Consider the following 19,638-nt stretch of genomic DNA (forward strand, 5'->3'; position numbering starts at 1 on the left):
TGAATAATCTATTCTCGTATCCTAACACCCTCACAGTGAGGTCCTTCTGAATATCCAACCTAGGGCTCACTTGCTGAATGGCTATACACACGCCCCTCCTCTATCTGGCTTGAGGAGAACTTGCTCCTCCTGAAGGACAGAATTCCCACCTCACCCAGCAATATAGAAGCTGTTTGTAGTGGAGTGCAGCTTTCTTTTTACTGGTCTTTCCTTCTATCTAAAACTACAGTGTACACGTGGGCAGGGCTACTCTCTTATCTTGTCACCCGATTTGGATGTTGATAGAGAGCTGGCAAAATTATTTAGGAGAACATGTAACCTCTTTCTGGAAAGATTTCAAAGAAGTTTTGGGAGCAGTTGAAATATAGTTCTGCCCACTAAGGGGAGCAGATTAGATAACTTCTGAATGTCCATGTCCCTTTCTGGTCAAGGATGCTATAATTCTTTCCACAGCAGGAGAATTCCCTCAATTATCCAGCAGGAAAGAACAAACATACCAGTGCTCCTTCTGGACCAAACATTTCCAGGAAATTTCCAATGAATTCTCGGGATTTCTCCTCCCATTTCTGAATGAGATCAATGCTTTTTTCCTCTACCTTCTGGACAAATTCTTTTGACTTTTCTTCTACATCTTTCACTTTCTTCTTTACTTTGTCAACCCGTTCCTGCAAGTGGTATTTCTTCTCCTAGGTAAAGAAAGAATTGTTTTGAGAAGTAATACCTACCCAGACCTTTCATACAAAAGGGGGCAAAGAAACATGGTTCAGCAGTCTATTGACACTTTTTAAAAATATTTTATTTATTTATTTTTAGAGAGGGAGAGAGGGAAGAAAAACATCAATGTGTGGTTGTTTCTCATGCTCCCCCTACTGGGGACCTAGCCCGCAACCCAGGCATGTGCCCTGACTGGGAATCGGAACCGGTGATGCTTTGGTTCCCAGGCCAGCACTCATCTACTGAGCCACACCAGCCAGGGCTGTATTAACACTTTTTAGTCTTTACAATTTCACTTTGCTTAATCTATCCCATACTTCTCTAGCATAATAACAGAGAAGAGGTCCTCTGGATGGTCATCTTATATAAAAGTGTGATAATTTTAACATCTTGGAAACTCTGACTAATCTAAATATATAGGGTAGGCCTAGTAACATATATGTAGGCAAATGAAGTCAAATTTTTAAAGAAAAAAATATGAACTTAAAACATAAACATGCCAAACATAACCCAAACCCCATTCTAGACAGAGATGTGAAGGGAGCAACAAGATCACTGCACAAAATATTGCCAAGAATAAGTCAATTATAACAGGTTGAAAGTGGAAGTAGTAGATCTTTTACTTATTTCATTTATTGTATTGGATTTTTCTCCTCTATTACTAACTTACTCTATGATTTTAAAAGAGTAATTTTTAGTATTTGGAGGTCTGTTTGCTCTTTCACAAAATAAAGATGATATGCTTGGTCCTACCTGCTTCCCTAAAGAGAAGAGAAAATGATGGGCTTCTCTGGGGATGGGGGGCGGGGAGGGGAGTCTTCAGTCAAATGAAAAGTATTCTCATAATTTCCCTATCATAAACAGATAAGGAAATATGTTTAAAAATTTTAAACACCTGCCCTGGCTGGCATAGCTCAGTGGATTGAGCACAGACTGTGAACCAAAGGATCACTGGTTTGATTCCCAGTCAGGGCACATGCCTGGGTTGCCGGCCAGGTCCCCAGTGGGGGCACGCGAGAGGCAACCACACATTAATGTTTCTCTTCCTCTCTTTCTCCCTCCCTTCCCTTTTCTAGAAAATAAATAAATAAAATCTTTTTAAAAATTTTAAACACCTGAAAATAGATAAAAAGTTATGTAGTAGGTGGCTAACAACAGCTGGGATTTATCTGTATAGATAAATCATATTCAGATGAAACCATTTCACCCATTCATAATTCACAGCGAGGTACAGATAAGGAAACATGGTAAACTACTAATGCAGAAGATCCAGTTAGCAGCTTCTTTTCAAATAAACATTATAGAGGTATAACTTACATACAAAATATATAGCAGTTTGTTTTTAAAGGGCAATATTTACCTAAAGAAAAATGGGCTTTCATAAACCAAAATTTAAAACTTAGGTCTTCATGTCCTTAGAAACTGCATGCAAAATGTGTGTTGCCATCCACACAGGCAGGGGATCCACAGCTTTCAACAGATTTTCAAAAGACCAACAAATGAAAAAAACAAAAAGGCTAAGAACCACTATGTTAATTGTATTTAATATATATATTATACTTTGTAAGTTACACATCCTTATTTATTTAATTAGCTGTGTATCTTTTTATCAATGTGTTGATACCATACCATAAAGGCAGAAAATGCCTCTGTTTCATTCTATTTTGTAAAGAGCATGGCATAGTGTTATCTGCAAAGATGATTCATCGAACTTTTGCAGGAGATAATTATAGCAGACTGAAAAGCAAGTTCAGCTCAGATGGAGTAGTAGGGAATGTGTGTCTTTATAGGGCCAGGGAACTCTGGGATGAAGTTGAAACTCACGTTGATAAAGCTGACATTGAGCTCCTTTGCCGTGTAGCCCCTCTGCAGGTTCCGTCTGGCATACACATCATAGTCCCGGACAATTCGGGTGATGATGTCTGATGTGGAGATACCTTCTGTCCTTTGTGTTGGAGCAAACATGCCTAATGCCAAAACACATATAAACACTGTAACATTCTGGTTAGCTCAGGCAGTAGGACTAAATGGAAACTGGGAATAACATTCCTTTCCTTGAAAAGCAGAATCTGCTGTTATTAAGGAAAATCTGGAGACATTGACATATAGAAAGATGAAAGAATCAAAGAACAGGGGTTAAGGAAAGAAGGAGCTATATGCTCCCAATATTAAGAAAAATACAGGGTCTCCATTCCTGCCTCCCCTCATGGCTGCAGTCGATCGAGTCTCAGCCCTCCTGTAAGCGTAGCATCAAATATAGGCACTTGGATTAGATCATCTGGCTCCTCCTGCCTTTATCTCTTGTGCATTTCTAATATTGGTCTTTATATATATTAAGACTGTATGTTAAGTCTAAAAACATGAACTTTATATTGTCCTTTTGTGTCATAAGTAAAATATTACTTATCAAGAAATTTTTAGCCCTGGCTGGTGTAGCTCAGTGGATTGAGTGTGGGCTGCGAACCAAAGCATCGCAGGTTCGATTCCCAGTCAGGGTACATGCCTGGGTTGCAGGCCACGTCCCCAGCAACCGCACATTGATGTTTCTCTCTCTCTCTCTCTTTCTCCCTCCCTTCCCTCTCTAAAAATTAAAAAAAAAAAAATAGTCTTTCACTATAAAAAAAAGGAAAAGAGATTTTTACCTTGAATTATTATACTTTACAGAAAAGCAAGTTTTTTTAAATATATTTTATTGATTATGCTATTACAGTTGTTCCATTACCCACCCTTCATTCCCCTCCACCCTGCATACCCTCTCCCACCCACATTCCCCCCCTTTAGTTCATGTCCATATGTCATAAGTTCTTTAGCATCTACATTTCCCATACTATTCTTGCCCCCCTCCCCCTGTCTATTTCTACCTACCATGTATGCTACTTATTCTCTGTACCTTTTCCCCCCTCTCTCCTCCTCCCACTCCCCTGTTGCTAATCCCCCATGTGATCTCCATTTCTGTGGTTCTGTTTCTGTTCTAGTTGTTTGCTTAGTTGGTTTTTGTTTTTGTTTTAGGTGTGGCTGTTAATAATTGTGAGTTTGCTGTCATTTTACTATACATGTTTTTTTATTTTCTTTTTTTTAGATAAGTCCCTTTAACATTTCATATAAGAATGGCTTGGTGATGATGAACTCCTTGAACTTGACCTTATCTGAGAAGCACTTTATCTGCTCTTCCATTCTAAATGAAAGCTTTGCTGGATAGAGCAATCTGGGATGCAGGTCCTTGCCTTTCATGACTTGGAATACTTCTTTCCAGCCCCTTCTTGCCTGTAAGGTCTCTTTTGAAAAATCAGCTGACAGTCTGACGGGAACTCCTTTGTAGGTTACGGTTCCCTTATCTCTTGCTGCTTCTAGGAGCCTCTCCTTCATTTTAATCTTGGGTAATAAAATTATGATGTGCCTTGGTGTGTTCACAAATTTCTTTATCAATTGCATTTTAATCAAATCTACAACTATGTCATTTTAAATTTGGTTGTTTATAAACAGTCACTGTTTTACTCTATTGCATTTGCAAATATATCTTTAAACGGGTTCATGAAAAGGACTCTAACTTACTCTAAATTACAGGTATCTAAGTATGTCATATCTTTGAAGTAAATAAAGATTTATAGAACTCTTAGAATAACTAAATTCATGGACATGCTGACAAATATCAAGACAAACAATATTGGTTATATGCAACTAAATGAACTAAAGGTAACTGTTATTCATATGACTTCAAAATATTGCTAATTTTAAATATTTTTGTTTTCCAGATGTAAGGAAACTTTTTTCCCCTAGAACAATTGGTGAATTATACCCTCATAACCAATATTGAAACATTTATATTTTTCTCCCTACGTAAATCCCTTTGGAGTTCAGCAACTCTTAATAAGTATTATTTTCATGGCAATATGGTTGTTTGCATAAACCCAATAAGAATCTGTTCTCTTATAATAGCACCAGTTTTCAAATGTGCCTTTATTAACCAAGTCTTTGTCTAGAAATGTCATAATCAAAACAGTCATGCCAGGACTCTGGATGTTACCAGAAAACCTTAAGGAATTAAGATTGATGACTTCTGGCCAAGATAAAGGCATAGGTAGATAGTCTGTGCCTCCTCGTACAACCAAAAGAAGAACAACAACAAATTTAAAAACAAAAAACAACCAGAACTGACAGAAAATCGAATTGTACAGAAGTCCGACAACCAAGAAATTAAAGAAAAAACATCCATCCAGACCGGTAGGAGGGGCAGAATGGACAGCCGGGTGGAAAGGACTAATGGCAAGGTGGTGGCTAGAGGACTGGGGTGGGCAAGGTGGTGGCTGGCAGAGCAGGTGGTCCCACATTCGCCTGCAAATAAACTGGGAGGAACAACTGGGAAGTGAGACAGACCGTGCAATCCAGGGCCCCAGCAAAGGGAAATAAAGCCTCCAAACCTGACTGAAAAAACCTGTGAGGGTTGAGGCATCGGAAAAAACTCTCAGCCTCACAGGACAGTTTGTTGGAGAGACCCACAGGGTCCTAGAATGTACACAAAACCACCTACCTGGGGATCAGCACCAGAAGGGCCCAATTTGCTTGTGGGTAGTAGAAGAAGTGACTGAAAGCCAGCAGAGAGCTGAACAAAGTGCATTGTTCCCTCTCAGACCCCTCTCCCACATACAGTCCCACAGTGCAGTGAACTGGGTTGCCCTGCCCTGGCGAATACCTAAGCCTCCACCCCTTACTATGTAACAGGCTCGTGGAGACAAAAAGAAAAAATGGCGCAAATAAAAGGACAGATCAAAGCTCCAGAAAAAATACAACTAAGCAATGAAGAGATAGCCAACCTATCAGATTCACAGTTCAAAACACTGGTAATCAGGATGCTCACAGAATTAGTTGAATATGGTCACAAAATAGAGGAAAATATGAAGGCTGTGAAAAGTGAAATAAAGGAAAATGTACAGGTAACCAACAGTGACGGGAAGGATTCAAATCAATGCTTTGGACCAGAAGGAAGAAATAAACAGTCAATCAGAACAGAAGAAACAAGAATTCAAAAAAATGAGGAAAGGCTTAGGAACCTCCAGGACAACTTTAAATGTTCCGACATCTGAATCATAGGGGTGCCAGAGGAAAAGCAAGAAATTTAAAGCTTATCTGAAAACATAATGAAGGAAAACATCCCCAATCTGACAAAGAAAATAGACTCCCAGGAAGTCCAGGAAGCTCAGAGAGTCCCAAAGAAGTTGGACCCAAGGAAGCATACACCAAGACACACCATCATTACATTAGCCAAGCTTAAAGATAAAGAGAGAATCTTAAAAGCAGCAAGAGAAAAGGGGACAGTTACCTACAAAGGAGTTCCCATAAGACCATCTGATTTCTCAAAAGAAACCATACAGGCAAAACAGGGCTAGAAAGAAGTATTCAGAGTCATGAAAGGCAAGATGCCAAAGAACCTATATGTAGGACCCATGGACATGAACTAAGGTGGGGGAATGCTGGTGGGAGGGATTGTACAAGGCGGAGGTGGATAAAGGGGAGGCAAAAATGGGTCAAGCGTAATAGCATAATCAATAAACCATAGTGAAAAAACAGGATTGACTTTTGAAGCCAATAAGAGCCTGTTGAGAAACGGCCTGGTACCTTACTTGGTCATGTGGTTCATGGAAGTCCTTCCAGATAAGGAGCCTAGGTTGCTTTCCTGAAAGATGGCAAGGAAGGAACCTCAAGAACTTAAGGAATCTGCTCAAACTAATAGGTATTTCAGACAAAGCCAGATGGCAAATGTGTGGCTTGGCTTCTTTGCCCTGAAAGACTAACTAAAATTCAACCTGAAGGTTCTTTGTAAAAATTTCAGCAAAGCAGATGTGAAAAAGCCTATGTAACTAATTGCCATTCTTGTTATGTTCATGCAAATAATCAGGCTATGTTGAAACTAAATTTATATACAGTCTCTTTAATAAAATGAGGGTGATTTTAGAGAGAGAAATTGTGTTTCAATGTAAATAACAAGGCCCAGTTGTCACCTACAAACTGACTGAATCCTAGTTTTCTTCCAAGCTAATGTTTCATTTTTTTCTTTCATCCTTTGACTTGGAATTATTGAGAATTACTGATGTAGTGTGAGCCATACAAAATTCACCTACTACTCTGTCTCTCCCTTTTTGGGATTTTAAGTTCAATATCTCGTGTTCATTTTCCTGACTATCCCCTCCTGGGACCTATAGACTTTTTTTTTATTCTTATTTTTAGGCCATGTCTCCTCACATATCTCATATCCTTCATTCAACAGAGCATCCAGGCTCTGGAAGATTCTCCAAAAATGGCCTCCAGTCACAGCTCTTGCTTTATGGGCTATCTAATTCCACCCTCTTCTCTTTAATGACCCACACCTGGACCCACAAGCAGGGACAGCTCTACAAACCTAACCTGCCTGAAGTAGCTACAGATGATGAGAACTTCATCCCTACTCCCCAAAACCAGAGCTAGGTAAGGACATCAAGAACAAATTCATTTTATTGGGAGGAGTTCTGGCCAAGATGGAGGCATAGGTAGAAACCCTTTGCCCCCAATCTAAACACAACCAATCTAAAATCAATAAACAACTAGAAGTGCCAGAAAATCAAACACAGAATTAAAGAAACAGTCAAACAGAACAGCCAGACCAGTAAGGCGAAGGACAGAGAGAAATCGCAGTGAGGCAGCAGGCTGCCCAGGATGGGCTGACTTAAGGGGAAACTGAGACTCAGAGGTGGCTGTGGACTACAGCAGTTGCCGCAGTGGGAGAAGGTCCCAGTCTCACACAGAGTTCATTGAAAAGTGGGCTAGAGATAAGCAGGAGAGCTGCATTGCCCCCTCTCTGGCCCTTCCCCCACAGGCAGCTCTGCAGCTCTGCAAGGAGTGTTGCCCTGCCCTGGTGAATACCTAAGGCCCCGCCCCCACGGTCTGCCAACTTATCAGAGGCCCCAAACAAAGAAATAGGGCCAAAATGAAAGAACAAAGCAAAACCTCAAAAAAGAGAGCTAAGCAAGGATGAGATAGCCATCCTATCTGATGGAAAATTTAAAGCCCTGGTAATAAAAATGCTCACAGATCTGATTGAGCTTGGTTGAAAACTGAAAAAACAAATGAAAGATACCCAAAATGAAATCCAGCAAATATTTAGAGAACCAACAGTGACAGGAAGGAAACCAGGACTCAAATCAACAGTTTGGAATAAAAGGAAGAAATAACATCCAACCAGAACAGGATGAAGAAACAAGAATTCAAAAAAAATGAACAGAGACTTTTGAACCTCTTTGACAACTTGAAACATTTTGAAACGTTCTAATATCTGAATTATAGGGGTGCCAGAAGGAGAACAACAGCAAGAAATTGAAAACTTATTTGAACAATAATGAAAGAAAACTTTCCCAATCTGGTGAAGAAAATAGACTTCCAGGAAGTCCAGGAAGCCCAGAGAGTCCCAAAGAAGTAGGGCCCAAAGAGGAACACACCAAGACACATCATCATTAAGTTATCCAAGATTAAAGATAAGGAGAGAATCTTAAAAGCAGCAAGAGAAAAGGGGACAGTTACCTACAAAGAGTTCCCATAAAACTATCAGCTGATTTCTCAAAAGAAACCTTATAGGCAAGAAGGGGCTGGAAAGAAGTATTCCAAGTCATGAAAGGCAAGGACCTATATCCAAGGTTATTCTATCCAACAAAGTTATCATTTAGAATGGAAGGGCAGATAAAGTGCTTCCCAGATAAGGTCAAGCTAAAGGAGTTCATCATCATCAAGCCATTATTATATGAAATGTTAAAGGGACTTATCTAAGAAAAAGAAGATAAAAAATATGAACAGTAAAATGACAACAAACTCACAACTGTCAACAAAAGAACCTAAAAAAATAAAAGAAGAGAAAAAAACAAAAACTAAGCAAACAACTAGACAGGAACAGAATCAGAAAAATGGACATCACATGGAGAGATTTCAGTAGGAAGGGAAGAATGGGGCGGAAAGGTACAGGGAAGAAGAAACATAATTGGTAGGCATAAAATAGGGAAAGATAAAAAATGGTATAGGAAGCAGAGGACTCAAAGAACTTTTATGTACAACCCATGGATATGAACTAAGGGAGGGGAGAAAGCTGGAGGGGGATGAAGTGGGAAAATTGGGAAAACTGTAATAGCTTAATCAATAAAATATACTTAAAAAAAAGAACTCCAAAAAAAAAAAAAAAAGAAGAAATCCATTTTTAAACCAGAAGAGGATAAAAGGATAAAGTCAGTGCCATTTGCTAGCAAGGCACCATTTGCTGAGCAGGCCTATGACCTTGTTAACATGACTGCCATTTTACTCTTCTGAGCTTATGTCCCCAGGACTGGAAATTACTGGAAAGCAAGAACAGAACTAACCACTTCCTATAGCTACAGGCGGAAGATAACATTGGAACAAACTGCACCCTGGTGTTTTGAGGCCCCAACAGCCCAGGGGGCCACACAACAGCAACCCCCTGCCACCCTTTTTAATCTGATTGTAATCCAATAAAAGCTCAAAGCACCAACTCCGTAATGCTGGTGTATCTCTCCACACCATGCCCCTCTCATTTCTTGGAGAGTGAATAAAATCTTTATTCTCTACAAAAAAAGGAAAGAAAACAAAAAAGAAAAATATGAGGTTAGAGAAAGTTTTCCTGAAATTAAAAGAGATATGAATGGTAGAAGTTTAGACTGAGAATTGCTGGATTTCGGTACTATGCTCACCTTAACCTCTTATCCAAAGTGCGACCTGAAAGTGGATGCTGAATTTCTCAATGTACAGACTTTTCTCTGTAAAGTAGTGATGTGGATGAATCTGTCACTTCCCCTGAGACTCACCCATAAACTGAAAATGCACATCAACTTACTCACCTGCTTCCTTGATGTGCTTATAAACATCATCACTTCCAGCAGAAGAATAAGGGATGTCATCGTGGGCTACAAAATCGATCTGAAAATAAGGAAACATCATTTAAAGCCCGGGATACCAGCCATTCAGAAAGAACCAGTACAAACTCAGGCCTAGAAAAAGGACCAAAAGGAAACAGCCAGTCTTAACTGGACATTTTCTCTTTATCTCTCTTTGCTTTGCTCATAAATTCCATGCTTCATTCACAGGCCACTTGACTTAAGTATTTACAGATCATAAATATGAAGTCAGCTAGTTTCTTTTTTTTTAGCTACTTTTCCTGGTCTACTGGAGGCACTCCCCTCACACTATATACCAGTCACCATGCTTGGAAAATTGGGTTAGGTATGCTAGTTAGTGGGTGGAGCTGAGGAAAGAAGAAAGGAAACCTCCTCACCCTCCTGGGTCTATATGAATTTGTCAAATGAGAGTTTCTGAAATTATGAGAAATAAGTCATTTCTTTGTTAATTATATTCCCACTAGAGATGAGTGGGAATATAAAAATGGCAACCAAGGACCCTTGAACTTGAATATATACATCTATACTCCTGAGAAATGCAAAATCCAAAGCCATAAAAGACCTTTAGGTTTCAGGATCCACCATTTTACTAGTGTCAATACCTCTCGCAACAGTGAAGAGACCACTGGCACTGAGATCAATAATATTTCTGGGAAATATCCTAAACCTCACTTATTTACTCCTTCCTGAATAAGCCATATACCCTTTGCTAACATGATTGCTAATACCACCATAACCAACTCCCAGAGGCCACTGTAGTGTGAAACAGACTCAACAGGACTGTGTCAGGGACTCTCAGCTAACATCTCAGTTACCCATAAACAACTTATCAGGGATCCATAGGTAGCAAAATGAAACTTGGGTGGGCAAGCAAGACTTGTGGTTGAGGATATGCTGCTAACAAGAAGAAAAGCAAAATTAGAAGTTCCTCTAACCTCTTCTGCCTGGGCCTGCCTGCCTGTGTTACTAAGAATAATCTTGTCCATTACACCTTTGGTACCACTGGCTGCTAAATGTTGGCATGGAAAAGCTAGAGAACTGCAAGAGGTGTGTCTAATCCTAAATAGTTATATCAAATGCCCTTTAACTTCAGACTTATGCTTCAAAAGCAATACTTTTGAGGTAGAAATCTCATTTCTTTTTTAAATAATTTTTTAAATTATTGTTTAAGTACGATTTTCTTTTACTCCCATCCCAGCCCACCCACTGAAATCTCATTTCTTATTCCTTCAAAAGCAATACTTTTGAAGCACTTTGGCTAACTCTGTTCCTTTCTGTTTCACCGAACAGTTTACTTTCAACCTTCCATACAACCCCTCTAGAGAACTATGCTTGCAGGTTCCCCAAGCTTGAGATCCTCCAACCTGACCTGATAAATCCCTCTCATCTTTTTACCTACCTTTTACAGATAACCTGTTGCTTTAATGTGGGAGAATTACAGAGGCAAGGGGCTTTATAATACCAACTCAGTGAGCAAAAGTGAGAAATCTCCCTCATTTCTGATGCATACAACTTCTAGTCCAAAATCAAAGCCCTGAAACTAAATTCAAGTCAACACAAGAGAAATCTATGTTTGTCTGATGTCCTGTGATGTGAACTCGAGAGCATGGCTGGGGCTATGTGTATTCTAAAGAGACTCGTCCCAACACAGACACTCTCCCTCTGGGGAGCAGCCCGCGCCATTCACTTTCCTTTCTTCTTCTCCTCCCGCCTCTTCTCCCACTTCTTTCCCCACAGACACGTGTCTCCTAAACTCTAAGGCAATGGGCAGCTGGCAGCTTGTACCAGGCTTATTCTCTGAACCTGTCCCAAAGCCCCCTCTTCTCTGACTTCTCAGTGAGCTAAGGTAACCCAGCCTAGGCTCTCCTGTGCTTCTTCTATGCTAAGCCCTTCCTTGTTTTACTGTCCCCAGCTTTAATAAAAGTATCCTCATAGTCACCTGGGAAAAAAGAGACTGATATGTTATGAGGATGGACACCTACAGTGTTTGGTGATGGCAGCAGAAACAGAGAACCTAACTGACGCATTTAATTTCTACCTGACAGGGTGTGATCTGGACCAAGTTATTTGGTCTCTCTGGCCTTGTTTTCATATATAAAATGGAAATAATAATCACCCAACGGGACTGGTATGGGGAGCAAATGAAAATATAATAAATGCAGAAGTGCTTATAAACCATCAAACCCCACATGTCGGGGATGACTATTATTAGTAGTAATATCACTGTCATCTCCTCTATGTGAATTTACACAGAAGCCAGAAGTAAAATAAGGCTAATGGAAAACTACCAACTACCAAAAGCCCTGAGAGTTGAAGAAATTCTGAAACAGGGAATGAGGAGATGCACTCAGTTTCTTACCCGGTGTTCTGCCAGGAACTCTGGTGTCAGGGTCCAGGGGGCATTGCGCACCACCTCATCCACATAGCGGCAGTGCTGCACTGCATCGTAGCGCTCGTTTTCATTCATCACGGTGAAGCCTTTGAAGTTGTGTGTTAGCTCATCACTGCAAACTGAGTTCACCATATCGGAAAGTTGTAAGTCAAAGCCTCCTTTGCTTAACTACTCCTCAGTCACCAATCTCTCCCTAGGATTGTAACCATTCTCCCCACCTGGAGAAAAATCTGGAGGTAGCGCATCCAGATAACAATGCTTTTTCTAATCCAAAATACACCTTCAGGAGCAACACTCACTAATATGTTCTCACTTTGGAGAAGAGAGGCCCCAACAGGACTAACATCTTTACCTTTGAAATAAACCTGCTGTACATTAGTGCATCAATTAAGCTTTAAAAAATGTTTTCGTATCCTATTTTTATAAGACTGGACTGTATCATATAACATTTGTTAAGCTGAATTTTATAATTCAGCTGATTCAAAATGATAAATTGAAATCCAGAGTAAATGTCATTCTTAAATAGGCAAGAGGGGTGTCCCATGACTGCATTCAGCTAAAAACAGTAAGGTAAACACTGGACATTTCAGATCCAAAGGGCTTAGAACTTCTCTCTCTCCAGGTGTGCACACCATGTTTTAGAGAGGCTGTACTATATCCCTCATTTAAAAGCCAAAACAAGAGCCAATACACTCAGGTTATAAAGATAAAAGATGTCTCCTTACCTCCCACGATGAGGTATGTATTAGGGAAAAGGTTCTTAGCTTGCATCAGAGCCCGGGCATGACCAGAATGAAATAAGTCAAATATTCCATCTGCATAAACTCTTACAGGTCGCTCACCTAAATCCAAAAGAAAATTTATCACAAAAATACACTGATTCAGTATATCATATTTGACAAATGGGAAATGGCATGGTGCGACTGTTCCATCTTTGTATACCCCTCTCTCTTCTCTGGATAGTCACTCTAATTTGGGGATTTTGAGGAAAAACATCACAGATGTCAGCTACAAAGACTCTTTTGACGTCATACCCATTAACTCTCTCTGTTAGAGTGGTTGTACCAAACTGTTCAGGTAACTGGATATCACAATTGCTTTTTCTTAAAGTTATTTTAGAAGTGAAAGGGAAGAGTTATACAACAGCTAAGCTGAAAACTTCAAAATCCTCCCCTTCAGCTTATGTTTAAACTTCAGTTACATATAAACAGAATATAGTTATACTATAATCTGGCTGCTTGCTCTCTCTTTTTCAAGCTGCCTTGAATACTAATTACTAATGCTTTGCTTTGAAAATAAACCTCCCTGCTATTGCCCAGAGAGTAAGGAGTGATCCAGAAAGGTGAGGTTAAGAAAGAAGGAAGGTAAGTACCAGCTATCCATTTATTGCTTCCTAGTCCCTACTCTGGGATAACAGATGGAATTCCTTCAAGAATTTCTCCTTTTTTTAAAAAAACATTTTACTTATTTTTAGAGAGAAGGTAAGGGAGGGAAAAAGAGGGGGAAAGAAACACTGATCAGTTGCCTCTCACATATGCCCCAACTGGGAAACAGACCTGCAGCCCAAGCACGTGAGCTGACCAGGAATCAAACTGGCGACATTTCGCTTTGCTGAATGATGCTCAACCAACTGAGCCACACCAGTCAGGGCCAAGCATTTCTCCTTGATAGTGAGCATGTGTTATACTTTCTCAGTAGAGGGTGATATACTATTTACATAAGATTTGAAAATCAAACACAAATATTTTAGGACTTTATATTAGAGGTTTTCTCTTCTCTCCAATAGTGAGAAAATAACTGTCAATTTACTTTTTGTGGTAGTGGACTATGAAAGAAAAGCCAGGAAGTGTTCTCTTGGGTCACAAGACTAATTCCAAATCCAAATAAATACACTGAGAATGAAATTGATATAATGGTTCATCGTGCTTCAAATGATAAATCTAACCAGTCCTAGTAAAATATTCCCACTATGTGAACAAAGGAAAAGCTACTTCACTGTAGCAGCAGAAAGAGTAGGAGCACATACATCACTCTGGGAAAGAAGGGCCAAAGTCTTATCAGATATAACACACCGAAAGTGTGGGATAAGATACCTCTCTCTCCTGTCTGGTGAGTCAAGAAAACGAATTAAGGGGGAGGAAACTGGTTCTCAGGAAGCTTACGGACTTTCATTTCCAGATAGCTTTATCCATAAGCAAGTAGCTTTTAAACTGAGAAATCATACTTTGCTGATATAAACTGATACAACTTAAGATGGGCAATTAGGCAATATCTTATCAAAGGTCAAATGACAAATGCTTATATCCTTTAGCCCAGCTATTCCAATTCTAGGAATATATCTCACAGATAAATTTGTAAAAATGTATGTCATTCATTGCTGCATTGTTTATTTGTAATAGCAAAAGTTTAGAAACAACCTAAATTTCAACAGAACACTGACTATACCATGATAAAGCCATTAAAAGAGTAGGAGGATATAGACACTATTTGCTTAGATATCCACAAGAAATTGGTAAAACTGGTTGCCAAACTTAAAAGGGATACTAGGTGGCTGTGAGACAGTGGTAAAAGGAAGACATTTCTCTTTATATACCTTTTGGTACTTTATGAATATTAGTCATGGTATTGCTTTTGTAATACAGGTAATAAAATTTTTTAATAAAATAAATATACCAATACAATGAAAAACTGAGAAATAAAATGATGGTCTAAAAAGTCAGAAAGGTTACAACTCAAGCTTGCCAACCATTCTCTTTCCTCTGTACTTTTAACCTCTTTAAGCCTCAGTTTCCTTATCTATAAAACAAAGCAAAACAAAACAAAACCTGAGTAGTATAATCTCTCATCTACATTTTAGAAATAATGACCATGAAGTAACTAATATACTTCAGTCTTTCCCAAGCAAGTCCAGAGTGGCTACGATCTCACTTTATTTGATCCTAAAAGATAAAGGATAGAATAAAAAAATTAAGAGTAATTTTGTTTGTTTTTTGTTTTGTTTTTGTTATTGCCATTAGTGTATATCAAGGGCAAAGTAAGATTTCCTGATAGTGAAAATAGCATAGAATGCTGTTTGCCAGTAACTAATCATCGCATATCAGGCCACTCCACCACTGAATCCTTTTCTTACACCAACCCTAGATGTGCTTCTTGCCCTCTTCAGTATTTCCCCAGCCTCCCAACTTCTCAACTCCCTCTGACTTCACCCTAAGTCTTTGGTGAACCCAGGCTGGTATATTAACCAAGTGACCAGAAGGGGCCACTGTTAAACTAGAAAATCTGAGGAGAAAGCACAAGTTATCCATTCTTTCACCAAGAGGCTCTTGGCCAGGATAACCATACCTTCCCTCTGATTTATATCTGTTGTCTCTGTATTTTCAAGAACAAACCCATTCACTCTGGAAATGGTTCTGATCTGGATTACAAATTACAGCCTTTGCACTACTGCTGGCTAAGTCACTAAGATGTTCTCCTTCAGGCCAAACAGACCTGGGTTTCTTTTGATACAGTCTCTCACATATCTATGACCCAAACATTTTGTCCCTAACAGATTTCCAATGCCCTTCATATTCTGCATTTTCTTCCTTTCTCTAAGAGAACATGTCACTGATTTTTTTAATCTTTCAAAAGAGATATTCTCATCTCTCAAGCCATATTTGGTTTTTTTTCCTCTGGGTAGTGAGTTTTCTACTAGATTACACAAACTTCCCTCTTGTACTCCCTTACTCTCCCAAGTGAAAACCTGGGAGTAGAGGGAGGAATGCTCCCTTGTACCAATTATTTGTTTAAAATTCACTGTGGCATATGTATATAGATTCATTGCTGGTTTATCCCTTGTCCAGCACTGGCATGAATTCAGTCAGTTATTTAGCTATCTAAAAGGCAAAAGATTTATATGATCTGAAGAGAAACCAGAGTATTGGCCATTTAACATCAAACTGAACAGACATAACGAGATATAGGAGAAATACTGGAGATAGAATTAGACTGGCCAACTTTACAGGCTAATCTGTGATTGTCTGTACAGCCTAGAACACAATCAGTTGGTTGATGGTCTTCTATTGTTAATAACTGATGTCTATGAAGAGTTGCACCACTCCACGGTGAAAAGAACACAAAGATGGAAAAACCTAGGTTTCAGCTTCAATTCTATCATTAATTATTTGTTTTATTGTTGAGTTTTTGTTTCTAAGTTTCTATGGACCTTAATTCCTTCATATATATAATAAAGAGAGTGTAAAGTATATTATCTCAAAAATAAACTATTTGTAAAATTCTATTATTCTAAATTTTTAAAATTAGATTTATTAGTTAGTGCTTGTTAATTATAAGCTTCCAAACTTGTGAAAAGTATATCTACACACATACATTTTATGTATCACAAGTGGTATGGACAGATTAGCAACAAACTGGCTGACATAGTTAACATGATCAGACCTGAGGGCGGTACTGCATTCTGAACGAGTGTCATTAGAGAGTACGTGAGCAGTTCTTGCCTTCAAGAGATTCTACTATCACATCTGAATGTAACCCTTGAACAGTTTGGTGGCATTTTGAAATGTGACCTCCCACCATTACACCCTGTTACATATAGTCTGTGTTTCCATGTTGTCATTTAACCTACCCCATTAGCCTTGTCTATTACTCAAGCAAGGGGAGCCAAACCCAAAACATGACATCATGAATCAGAAGGCTTATGATCTACATGTATTAACACTTTTTCAAAAGGAAAGCATTCTCTGGAATTTTGAGAACCAAAAACATTATACTCCATATAGCCAAGATACAGTCCAGGGGTACTGGGATCTCTGGCCTAACATTGCCCAGCATTCCTTTCTATCTGTATTTCACTATTCCTCAGTTTTACAACAGGGAGCAAATATGCTAACACAAATAAGAAGTAACCACAGATATCTTCTGTAAAGATTTGTGGCTATAACTGCTTCTTATTCCCTAGTGCTTGCCTGAGTTTGAATCCAGACCTATGTTCACAGTAGACAGAATACTTACCATAGTAACTGGAAGAAATAAAAAAGGGATGAAAAAAAAGAGAACAGAAGAATTTATTAGGAAGTAAGGATAGCTGTCTACAAGACTCTGTATCCACAACAAATGCTCATGGAAGTTTCTATTTATGATGACCCCTAAAACCAGTTACACAAAACAAGAGTATCTAGAATACATATATTATGTAAACCAAACATAAAATAAAGAGTATGAGTTTTGATAATAATAAAGTGAGTCTTAAAAAAACAGGAAAATTGTATCAATAAAATTAAGTGAGGAGCATCTCAACTTGGGATATTTCTGTCCTCTATGATCAACAGCATCATAGCCAGGGTACTCACTGATAGAAAGGAAGACGTGGGAACAATCTGAAGGTTATAAAAAATGTGACAGATGGCCTGACATATTATTCAGATCTTTGTAAAAATAGACAAGATTAAAATCCAGCTCAGGCTAATGTCTTATTGTCTCTGCTCTGCTGTATCTCATAACTGTGACAACAGCCCAGGATGCAAGTGTGCACTGCTATCGCTCAAAGCTGTGACAACATCCTGGGAAACAAGTACGTAATAAGAAGAAAAAAATGAAATCTTATCGTGTAGTTATCCTCCCAAAAGAGCAGCAAGGGAGGTAGAAGGAACTCATCCCCCTGTCCCAACTAGCTTTTATAGGTAAACTGAGGGAAGAATATAAGAAGTAGGTATATATTTGATAAATACAATTAAATGCTAAAAACAATAGCAAAACAACAAAATAACTGGGCCTTTACTTACAAGGAGTTCCTCTGCTGGCTTCTTCCATAGTTACCCTGACATAGGGCTTACTACAGTCTACTTCAATTTCATCAGAAAAAGGAGCTGGCTGCCGTAAGCCCTTAAAAGAGGAAAGTGAAGGGAAAAAAAGTTAAATTCAACGGTACAAACTGAAATACTCAAAAAATGACAACTCTGAAGAACAATCAGTTGTTTAACATGCAGTGACTAAAATTCCTCCTAAAACTTTATAGCATGAAGGAGAAAAAAAGGCATTCCAAAAATGACAAGTGAAACTGGCAACCTTTTACCAATGGGTAAATCATGGTCTCAAAGATAAATGTCTTACTGGTGATTTCAGGGTAAAGACTGAGCAAGATGTCTGGGTGCAGAATGACGGCTCCTCTGCTGCATGGCAGAACTAGCCAACACTGTTCTATGTGTCTAAATTGCCAAGGTTTGTAAGTGCATTTCAGACGGCGTCAACTAAGGGACTGCGAAGACAAACAGCTCCTGTATACTTTACTGAGTACAATTATCAGTGTGTACATCTTTCTACTGTAAATATGTTCTAATGCTCATAATAGCCCCGTGAAGCAAGTAGTACAATAGTTTGGTATCCTCAATTTAAAGATGAGGAAAACAAGGTTCAGAGAAGTCACATGAATTATATGTGATTACTTACAGGCAAAGCTGAAATAAAAAGGCAGGTGTGGATTTTCCTTTATAAAGGAAAGCCTTTCTCAGGCGTTTTGTTAACTTTATTCCTATTTTATTCTATCTGATGCTATTGTGACTGCAACTGTTTTCTTAATTTTATTTTTGGATTGTTCCTTGCTAGTGTGTGTAATTTCAGTTCTTCTTGTATATTGATCTTATGTCCTATGACTTTGCTAAACTCAATGATTAATTCTAGCAGTTTGATAGATTCCTTAGGATTTTCAACATATGAGATGATGTTGTCTGTGAATAAAGATAACTACTTATTCATTTCCAATCTGGATACCTTTAATTTGCTTTTATTATTTCTCCTTGTTCTGGTTGGAACTTCTAGTACAGTGTTGAATAGAAATGGGAAGGACAAATATTTTTGCCTTCTTCCCAGTCTGAGGCAATCTTTCACCATTAAGTGCTACCTGTAAGTTTTTTGTAGATGCCCTTTATCAGGTTAAAAAATCTCCCTTCTTTTTAGTTTGTCGAGAGTCCTTATAATAAAAAGATGTTGGATTTTGGTTTTGTCTTTTATTAATTATGGTACATTAAATTAATTATTTTAATATGTTAAACCAACCCTGAATACCTAGGTGAAAACCCTCTTGATCATATTATAATAAATCATCATATATGTCCCTAAATTCAATTTGTTAATATAACAAGAACTTTGTGTCTAAGTTTGTGAGGGATTTTGAACTATAATTTTCTTGTGGTATTTTTTCTGGCTTTGATAGTTGGCCTCATAAAATAGGTAAGTGTTCTCTTCTCCACCATTTCCTGAAAGTATTTGCATAGGATTGATATTTTTCCTTCCTTAAATGTTGAATACCATTCACCAATGAAGCCATTTGGACCTAGACTTGTCTTTGCAGGAAGACTTTTAAAAACTAATTCAAGTTTTTTTATTTGGGATAGACCTATTCACATTTTCTATTTCTTTCTTTCTTTTTTAATTTATTGATTTTAGAGGGGATTAGAGAGGGACAGACAGACAGACATTGCTTTGTTGTTCCAATTACTTATGCAGTCATTGGTTCTTCTTGCATGTGCCCTGACTGGGAATCAAACCCACAACATTGGTGTATTGGGATGATGCTCTAACCGACTGACCTACCCGGCCAGGGCACAGTTTCTT

The 19,638-nt window shown here is 38.6% G+C and overlaps 1 protein-coding gene across 5 annotated transcripts in view; it reads right to left on the minus strand.

The window, feature by feature from the left end:
• PCYT1A (phosphate cytidylyltransferase 1, choline, alpha) overlaps window positions 1–19,638 on the minus strand; it is a 59,681-nt gene that overhangs the window by 4,466 nt on the left and 35,577 nt on the right. For all 5 annotated transcript variants that reach the window (XM_028503993.1, XM_028504019.2, XM_036018270.1 and 2 more), the window contains 6 exons: window positions 17,811–17,910; window positions 12,756–12,872; window positions 11,998–12,149; window positions 9,582–9,660; window positions 2,539–2,681; window positions 498–686 (listed from right to left, as the gene is read on the minus strand). In XM_028503993.1, coding sequence (XP_028359794.1) covers window positions 498–686; window positions 2,539–2,681; window positions 9,582–9,660; window positions 11,998–12,149; window positions 12,756–12,872; window positions 17,811–17,910 — 780 coding nt within the window. The remainder of the gene's footprint in view (window positions 1–497; window positions 687–2,538; window positions 2,682–9,581; window positions 9,661–11,997; window positions 12,150–12,755; window positions 12,873–17,810; window positions 17,911–19,638) is intronic.

This window comes from Phyllostomus discolor, chromosome 2, assembly GCF_004126475.2.
Source record: "Phyllostomus discolor isolate MPI-MPIP mPhyDis1 chromosome 2, mPhyDis1.pri.v3, whole genome shotgun sequence".
Classification (NCBI taxonomy): Eukaryota; Metazoa; Chordata; class Mammalia; order Chiroptera; family Phyllostomidae; genus Phyllostomus; species Phyllostomus discolor.